At 41.2% G+C, this 8,614-nt stretch overlaps 1 protein-coding gene across 1 annotated transcript in view; it reads left to right on the forward strand.

Annotated features, from left to right (window-relative positions):
• The window catches only part of GRM7 (glutamate metabotropic receptor 7), a 1,739,703-nt gene extending 1,734,103 nt beyond the window's left edge, over positions 1-5,600 (forward strand). The window contains exon 10 of the mRNA XM_078661666.1: positions 4,481-5,600. Within this exon, the coding sequence (XP_078517792.1) occupies positions 4,481-4,530 (50 nt within the window). The 3' untranslated portion in view covers positions 4,531-5,600. The remainder of the gene's footprint in view (positions 1-4,480) is intronic.
• Positions 5,601-8,614: the final 3,014 nt, after the last annotated feature.

The following is an 8,614-nucleotide window of genomic DNA, read 5'->3' on the forward strand; positions in this document are numbered from 1 at the left end:
ACTCTGCAGCAGGAAGTGGCACTCTGGAGGGGTGGCCAAAGTGGCCCCTTCCTTCCAATGGGTGGGTCTGCATCAGGGAGTGGCACTCTACATCAAGGAGTGGCACTCTGCAGCAGGAAGTGGCACTCTGCGGGGTGTCCAAAGTGACCCCTTCCTTCCAGTAGTGGGGTCTGCAGCAGTGAGGGGCACTCTGTGGGGGTGTCTAGAGTGGCCCCTTCCTTCCAATGGAGGGGTCTGCATCGGACCAATTGGCTTCCTGAAGACTCTGCAGCTCACAGACATTGCTTTGCACAAAGCACAGCTCTTAACAGAGTCACATCAGATCTAACTCTACTTCTTAAGTGTGACATTTAGCCTGCTTTGAGTAAGAGCTACAACATTAAATCCAAATGTGTGATTCTGACACACAGTTAGAGAGAATTGATGTTTCAGGAATTCAACTTTACTCTAGGAAAATCATGTTATAAGCCTGGAAATCAGCACTTAACTTGTGAAAAGATATGTGTCAGGGCCCTTGTCAGAAGGCCACTGTAGCTTGCACCACCCTTTACCTCTACTAGCGCTACCAATGACTGTACCAATGCAACTACTTACTATCACACGCCTCCAAGTGTGACAATTCAAACTATTCCTGTCCTCCAAAGCTTTAACAATGGTATGGGGGCAGGTATTAATTATAAATCATTTTAAGGTATATTGAATTGACTAATAACTGTATTGTACTTCTCTGTAAAATTAGGCAAACAGTGCCGCCATGTGGCAGACAAATAATAGGCATTGGTGTTGACAATTAAGTGCCGATGCTTAGCACCAGAAACCACTGGCTCAAATTAAGCACAAATGTTGCTGATGGAGGGGACGTGGGAGGCAGTGTATGTGTGTGTGTGTGTGTGCACACGCACGATAGGTAAAGACAGTATATGCTGAAGGTGACGTAGCACCAGCATCTGGTTCTCTTTGAATGTTACTAATAGATGCATATATAAAAACAAAGATATCTTTCTGCAAAATTGAGCAAAACAATTGCATACCTAATGTTAGTGCATGCAAACTATGAAGAGTTATTAAACAGAGCAAACATTTTGGTGTAAGCCGCATGGACTATCGGTGAATCACTCATGAAATCGAGACATTCCAATAATGCTGCCAAATGCTTTGTGTCTTTTCATGCAGCCCCATCTTCCTCATGTAACATTAGTTCATTTTATGTCTTCATTACTCAAGCCTCTCATATGGGTAACTTTCAAATGAATACAAATGTGGTGTGGGAAGTCCCTTTTTTATAACAAATTAACCACAATTTAAACAGCAAGAAAAGCATACAATTTCATTTTTTTTTTTTTTTGGCCTAATGTCTGAAAATTAGCTAACACTTTTGATTAGGGTGTTATTGATGTTAAACGATATAACATTTGAGAACCTTTATTAACGTGAAGTGCTTTTTTATATAGTTGCTGCATTTCAGAAATAAACGTATTTTAGAAATGAAAACTAACCAGTTTCAAAACGATGCAAAAATGGTGATGATTTTACTATATTTGAAATTGAATAAAAACATTACATCTGTGCTTTTGTCGATATGGTTAGAAGCTGTTTTTGCTATAAATTATTCACATGCTGAAGTTGGTTAAAGGAAATTCGCGAATAAAATATTACTATAAAAAACGACGAATAACCACAAAAAATCGTAGCCTGAGGCACGTGTTTGTAACATCTGCAGTGATTCCCTGTTGGACTTCAGATATTTCAACATGGCTTCCCTTTTCTGTATGTGTCTTTGCAGCCTCCATATTTCACTGTAAACCTGTAATGCTAATTTTCAACATACATGATCCGTGTCTTATACTGGAGCTTGTAAAGGAGGTCCACCTTAGAGCAGAAACTGTGCTGCTGGAAACTGCCTTACTTAAAAAAATTCCAGCTTGCTTTTGTGCAGAATCAGTGTCTCATCCACTATTTTTACCAACATGTCTAAAAGTGTTGATGGAAGTGAGCAAACAAGGGATATTCCCTGCATACTGCAGTCGGCAAGTGTCCATAGGCATGCCAGATCTTCCAAAAGAAAAAATAAGAAATTAATTGTTGACTCCATCACCGCCTAGTGCACCTGACTGATTGGGGTCAGAAGTATGAATGAGCCTGAGACTGGCCTGTGCACTGATTGGAGTCAGAAGTATGAATCAGCCTGAGACTGGCCTTTGCACTGATTGGAGTCAGAAGAATGAATGAGCCTGAGACTGGCCTTTGCACTGATTGGAGTCAGAAGAATGAATGAGCCTGAGACTGGCCGGTGCACTGATTGGAGTCAGAAGTATGAATCAGCCTGAGACTGGCCTTTGCACTGATTGGAGTCAGAAGGATGAATGAACAGCAGATTGGGCTTTGCAAGAGTCAGGCAGTGAATCTGGCACTGGCTCCCACCAGAGTCACTGCCTGAGTCCAGCTGGTTCACACAATTCTTCTGTTTAGTAGATAGACTGACACACAGGAGCATATTTACAAATAAATGTCGGAGCATGGAGCTGTGCCAAATTTGGCAGTGCCACACATCGACATTTTAAAAATGGAGGGATGCTTCATATTCACAAGAATACAGTGCACCATAGTATTTCTCCTAGCGCTGGTGCAAAAAACAGCTGCCTAGCGCTAGTGCAGGCATCCTTGCACCATGTTGCAAGAGTGCGTACACTGCAGGGACGATTGTTTATGTGCAGGAAGGGACCCCTTCCTGCACATAAACAATGAATAATTGTGATTTGCACTTTAAATGTGTGCTGCAGAATACAGCACACATGGACAGAGCAAAAAATTAGGAGAAATTATCAATTTCTCCTCATATTGCTATTCTAACGCATGGTATTGGCATTAGTTTTTAGCACTGCCTCAGCCTTGTAAATCTGGGGCAGTGTAAAAAAACAATGGGTGTTGTGGTTGAACGCGCACAATTACACACATTGCACCCCTCTTTGCCACAGAAGACTGACGAAAAGGTACATATCTACAAGGTGGCGTTAAAGCACACTAAGTGGTAAAGCACCACCTTATAAATATAGTTAATGGCGCTATACCACCAGAAAGTTAAAAAAAAAGTGACACACTTGTAAATATGCCCCACAGTTCCATATGTCAATCAATCAATAAATCAATCAGGGGTTTATAGAGAGTGGCTACTCACCCGTGAGGGTCTCAAGGCACTGAGGGGGGGCTGCTGATCTGCCTGGGTGCTGGGGTTCAGTTGGAGAGCCATGTCTTGAGATCCTTCCTGAATTGGGTTAGAAACTGGGATTTCCTGAGGTGGAGAGGTTGGTTGTTCCAGGTCTTGGTGGCGAGGTAGGAGAGGGATCTTCCTACGGCTCTTGTCTTGTGGATCTGTGGGACAGTGGCCAGGTCCCGTTGGTCGGAGCGAGGGTGTCTGAAGGGCAGTGGTTTAGATATGCTGCTCCTGCGTCGTGGAGGGCCTTGTAGGTATGTGTGCGGAGCTTAAGGTGATTCCTTTGTTGACTGTGGGCTCGTGGATTTCTTGAAGGTGTTCGATGATGTGACTGCGGCTGGGTTGTTGAGGACCAGTCTGGCTGCGGTGTTTTAAACATTCATGTAGTTTCCTAAGGAGTTTCTGCGTGACACCAGCGTAGAGAGCATTGTCATAGTCGAGTCTGCTGGTGATGAAAGCATGGGTGACCATCTTTCTGGATTTGTTGGGGATCAATCTGAATGTCTTTCAAAGCAGGCGGAGCTTGTGGAAGCATGATGAGGATACGGTGTTGTTCTGGCGGTTCATTGTGAGAGAGGTGTTCAGTATGATGCAGAGGTTACATGCATGGTCTGTGGGTGATTGGGGCCACACTGCGTTGGGCCACCAAGAGCCATCCCAAGCTGAGGGGGTGGGTCCCAAGATGAGTACTTCGGTCTTGTCTGAGTTGAATTTCAGGCAACTGTCTTTCATCCAGGAGGCAACGTCCTCTAGGTGTAGCAAGCAAAAAGTCATGGGTTCATGCACCAATTACATTTTTGGCTTGCTTTACTGAAAAACGTACTCTGTATGATTTTAGAAGTTTCTTTAGGTCTGCGGAGACACATGCTATCTCTTAACAGACCTACATTGATGCAGACATTGGCAAGCTTTATCACACTCAGAGAGACACAAGGGCCTCAGTGGCTAAGAATGATTTTAAACTTTGTGTACAGTGGCTGAATAATACTGTACTTTCAGTGCCAGTGATCTCACACAACTAAAAATAGGCCTATTAATACATGTTGCTACAGATGAAAGGCAAAAAGATGTTTTTGTTTTTCAATAAAATAAAACAGGAAATCCCAAGGCAATTCATCTAACTCAGTCAAGTGATCCCACCAATACTGAACTGTTATTACTTTGCAAATCTGTCTCATTCTGTGTGCGAAAATGTGTTGACGATTGCAATGTCCTTGGATTGCCGCAACCAGACCTGACATTCATGCATTTTCTCTGCTTCTCTTTCAGGTCCTGCAGCAAAAAAGAAATATGTCAGCTACAACAACCTGGTGATTTAATGCATCTACTCATCCAATGAGGAAGGGAGGTTTCTGGCTTCCTGCTCTTCAGACGCCCAATTTGGCGTGGGCCATTTCTGGACTGACGGAATGTCCTAGGGCGCCCGTCCTTGGGGAAGAGAAGAGGCCAGATAGTTGTGCCATGGGAAGAAGTGGAGGAGGATTCAAGGATTTCGAGCAGCTGTTCCAACGGCCTGTTCTCTTCTAAATCTTGGCTTAATAAGCCATCGGCACTGCCACCACTCTGTGACCTTGGGACATTGTCGGCGATGGAGTGTCCTGAACTGAGCGGAGCACTCCCCAGTTATCTGACTGCGGGATAAACTCCAGAGCAGCCATGACTTTTTACAGGGGCTAATGTCTTTCTACCATACAAACTTCCAGACTGCAAGTTTTTTGAAGTTTCTGTACAGTTTGTGAGGACCTTTTAATTTCTTTCCGTGCCTAAGATTTTGGCCATTTGTGTGTTTTTTCCCAATTTCATAACTTTAGTTTCTTTTTTGAAGCCATGCAACCTTGGGACATTTTCAAGTGATCAGAGGACAATCCAGGAAGGCAGACATCAGTTCAGTGATCGCGTCTCTCCGCCCACTTTTGCATCCTTGTACGTTTGCTCCTTCTGCTCTCAGTTCGTCTCTTGTTTATTTTCCTTTTAAAGGGTATTTAAAAAAAAAAAGACCAAAAACTGTGCTGGCAAGTTAAGCCCCACCTTTCACAAATCGGATTGGCTAAACCAGGACAGAAGTGATGGCAAAGTTTTGTGCAGGTCTGGATCACTCGAATGCATGCCAGTAATGTATCTTACATGTCGATTCTTTTCGTTGGGCGATATTTGTGTTGGTGTTCTATTTTTGTTACTTTGGAAAGGGCAAACAACACCCCCTCTCGGTTATTATAATTGTTTTTTTTTTGTTTTGTTTTTTTGCAATAACTTGAGGACTTTGTAAGGTATTTGCAGGAAAGAATATGGCTTTTTACTTGTCTTAAGGGTTTTTGTAAATGCCTCGCCATAAATGATCAATGTGAAAAAGATTTAAAAAACAATTAAAATAAAGCATGTATGTTTTCTACTGTTTGTGATAAGTCATTTTAATTTACCAGTCTGGTTCATATTAGAAGACTATGGACCTAAAAGTCTATCGCTGAAAGTTTCTCTTTCATTCCATTGTTTTGTCTCGCTTGGTAGCTGTCAACACTCTTTTGAAGGATACAATTTACTTATTCAATTTCCTTAATATTTTCCTACTCTTTGATTGTGTTTCAAGAAGTATATTGGTTAGTCTATAGGAGGAATGGTGTTACGATTTTGATATTAAACTATATTATAGTCCCCTATATATCTGCATCAGTAACATCACCCGGTATGTAGGATGTTGCTTGTGAAAATTCTAGGAAGACTAAGGGAATTTGGATTTTCTTCTTTCGACCAGGTTTAAAGCTTGTTTGTGGATCACTTCTAGGCAGTTGCAGAGAATCTGAAAATAGTAGATATTTTAGGCCTTGTGTTTACTCCCAATGTCATTAATTAAATAAATATCGAGTTAGGTAGTAGTACAATCAACTATGCAGGAAAGTTAAAGTGAAAACAAGCATTGGCAAAGGCAATATGTCTGTCTTAAAACTAATTGTACTTCCTATTTGAGTGGTGAATTTGTGTGTGTATGCGGTACTTTGTATGCATAATGAGAGTTGAGTGTCTAAACTCACTAATTAATAGAATACCACTTTCTGAGGTAACCAGACCTATTGCCTTTGGCAAATTAACAGACAGAATACATGGACAAACAATAATTTAATTAAACAGTTCATGCCTTTTATCATACAAATTATATATGAGATAAAGCACCTCCTCCCATACAATATAAGAATATTGCAAGCACCCGGAATTCCTTGCCATATAGAGAATGTTTCTTTATAAGGTTATGGAACTCTGAGGTGATATGCAATATCCTTATTACGTACAGCAGGGGATACTTTATCCCTTATAATACATAGTAACACCATCACCTTTCCCAAAAAACACTTAAATCAGTGGTGCACAGCTCTTTTAAATGATAGAAAGAGCAGCTCTGCAAACAAGAAAAATAAAAATAGAATCACTTGTCCAAAATTAAACACATCAAAAAAGTTGTTAGCTAGTTGTTGGAAAAAAATGTGTATTAGATGCAGTTAAATAGAAGTCAGTTTAGGAAAAAAAAGGCGCAGCAGGAAGATTTTAACTTTTTTGAAATTTTCCAAGGCGTGCAAAAACATTAGCATGTTGCCATAAGTATGTACTTTCTGCTTGGAACTGTAGAGTGAAAAAGAAAAACAGCAAAATAAAGAACAGTAGTGTTTCATTTTCATTGCTTTAAACAGCTGCTCAGTGATTTGAGCTGCCTTTAACCTCAGCTGTAGTTTCTGGCAATTCAGCTGTAATTCATTGCAGTTGACTTCTGACTTCTTTTCTTTATAATCGCAACTGACTGTGTCAGAATTTCCTAATTATAAAGAAATTAGAGACAGCTTATTATTAGGGCTCCCTGTTTTCTGTTTTAATCATGTTTACAGATAACTACAGACAGAAAACAATGTGTTTACTGTCTGTATTTTAATGTTAAAAGCGGAAAAATACAGAAAATTGTGCTTCTTGTAAGTGAATCTTTCACAAACAAAAAGGTGCAGCAGAAAAATGCAGAAAAAGTCTGACTTTTCTAAAATGTCCCTAGGAGTGCAAATACATGAACATGTTGCCACATATATCTACTTTCTGCTTGGCACTGTAGAGTAAAAAAACTGAGTAAAAGGAAGAAAAGCAGCGTTTCATTTTTATTTACTTTAAGCAGCTGCTCCGTGATCTGATCTGCCCCTCACCTCGCTCTGGCAGCAGGCACTGCGACGTCAAAACATAACTGTAATAGGTTGATACACTTGACTTCGGACTTCTTTTCTTTATAATCAGTGACTGAGTGCATCAGAAGTCATCAATTAAAAAAAATTGAGACAGGCTTATAATATAGGGATTGAAGAATTGCATGTATTATAATATATTTGATGAATAGCCTCACCCAGCACTCACCCTGAAATCTCATGATGTAAAAGGCTCATCCATGATCTTTGAGTCAAATCTAACTATTCTGGGTGCTAGTCAGTGCCTAATTTGAGCTGGTGGTGTAGGTGGAGTCAACAGGCTCTCATGTGTACGAACCAGCACTTATTTTTCCTTATCATGCTTTGACCCAGAACAAGAGAGTGAAAAACACAGAAGGAAGGAGGAGAAAGGGAAAGAAGGAAAACCACGATAAAGGGAGAAAGCAGAAACTTGCAAGAGTGAGATAAAGAGGCTGGGAATGTCTGGTGGTGGATTAAAGAGTGATGAGACTGGATCAAGACTATTCATCCATATTAGGTCAATGTTGACTGCGGGCATCTGAGCAAAACTCTTTGGGGAAGATTTACAAGCCCCTTGCAACATCTTTACGACACCTTTGAGTCACTTCTATGACGCAGGGGTGTCGTAAACAATGCGCTACTATGCCTCATATTTACAACGTGACGCATCTAGGTAGATGCGTCACGTTGTAGAGCCCTGCGCTACATTATACCTGTGACAGGTATAATGTATGCAAGGTGGGCGTTCTGTCGCAAGGCAGCCTCGTAAAAGTGACGCAGTGAAGTGAAATCTACAAGATTTCACAGTCACTTTTACGACATAGCTGCGTCAAAACCTTACGCCTGCTTGTAGCAGGCATAAGGAGTGACAGCACAGCAAGTATAGGCCCCCCTGAGCAGCGCTGGAGTTGCGTCGCGCTTGCAACACGACTCTAGCGCTGCGTCACCTTTACGCCGACAAACGTGTTGCAGGGTATGAGAGGGTAGGATTCAGGAATAAGTGACCAACAAAACAAGCTTCTGCTAAGCAACAATTGGCGCTCAAGTAGTAGTTTTAGGCATACCATAATAAGTCTAAGATTTGCACAATTTTACCCTGCTCTACTTTATCACTGCCTCTCACCCTACAGCGCATATCGAAACCAAAATATTGCATAATCCTCATGCAGATTTATGGAATAATGTAACCCACTGTTTTATGTAACACCACACC

This window comes from Lissotriton helveticus, chromosome 9, assembly GCF_964261635.1.
Source record: "Lissotriton helveticus chromosome 9, aLisHel1.1, whole genome shotgun sequence".
Lineage (NCBI taxonomy): Eukaryota > Metazoa > Chordata > Amphibia > Caudata > Salamandridae > Lissotriton > Lissotriton helveticus.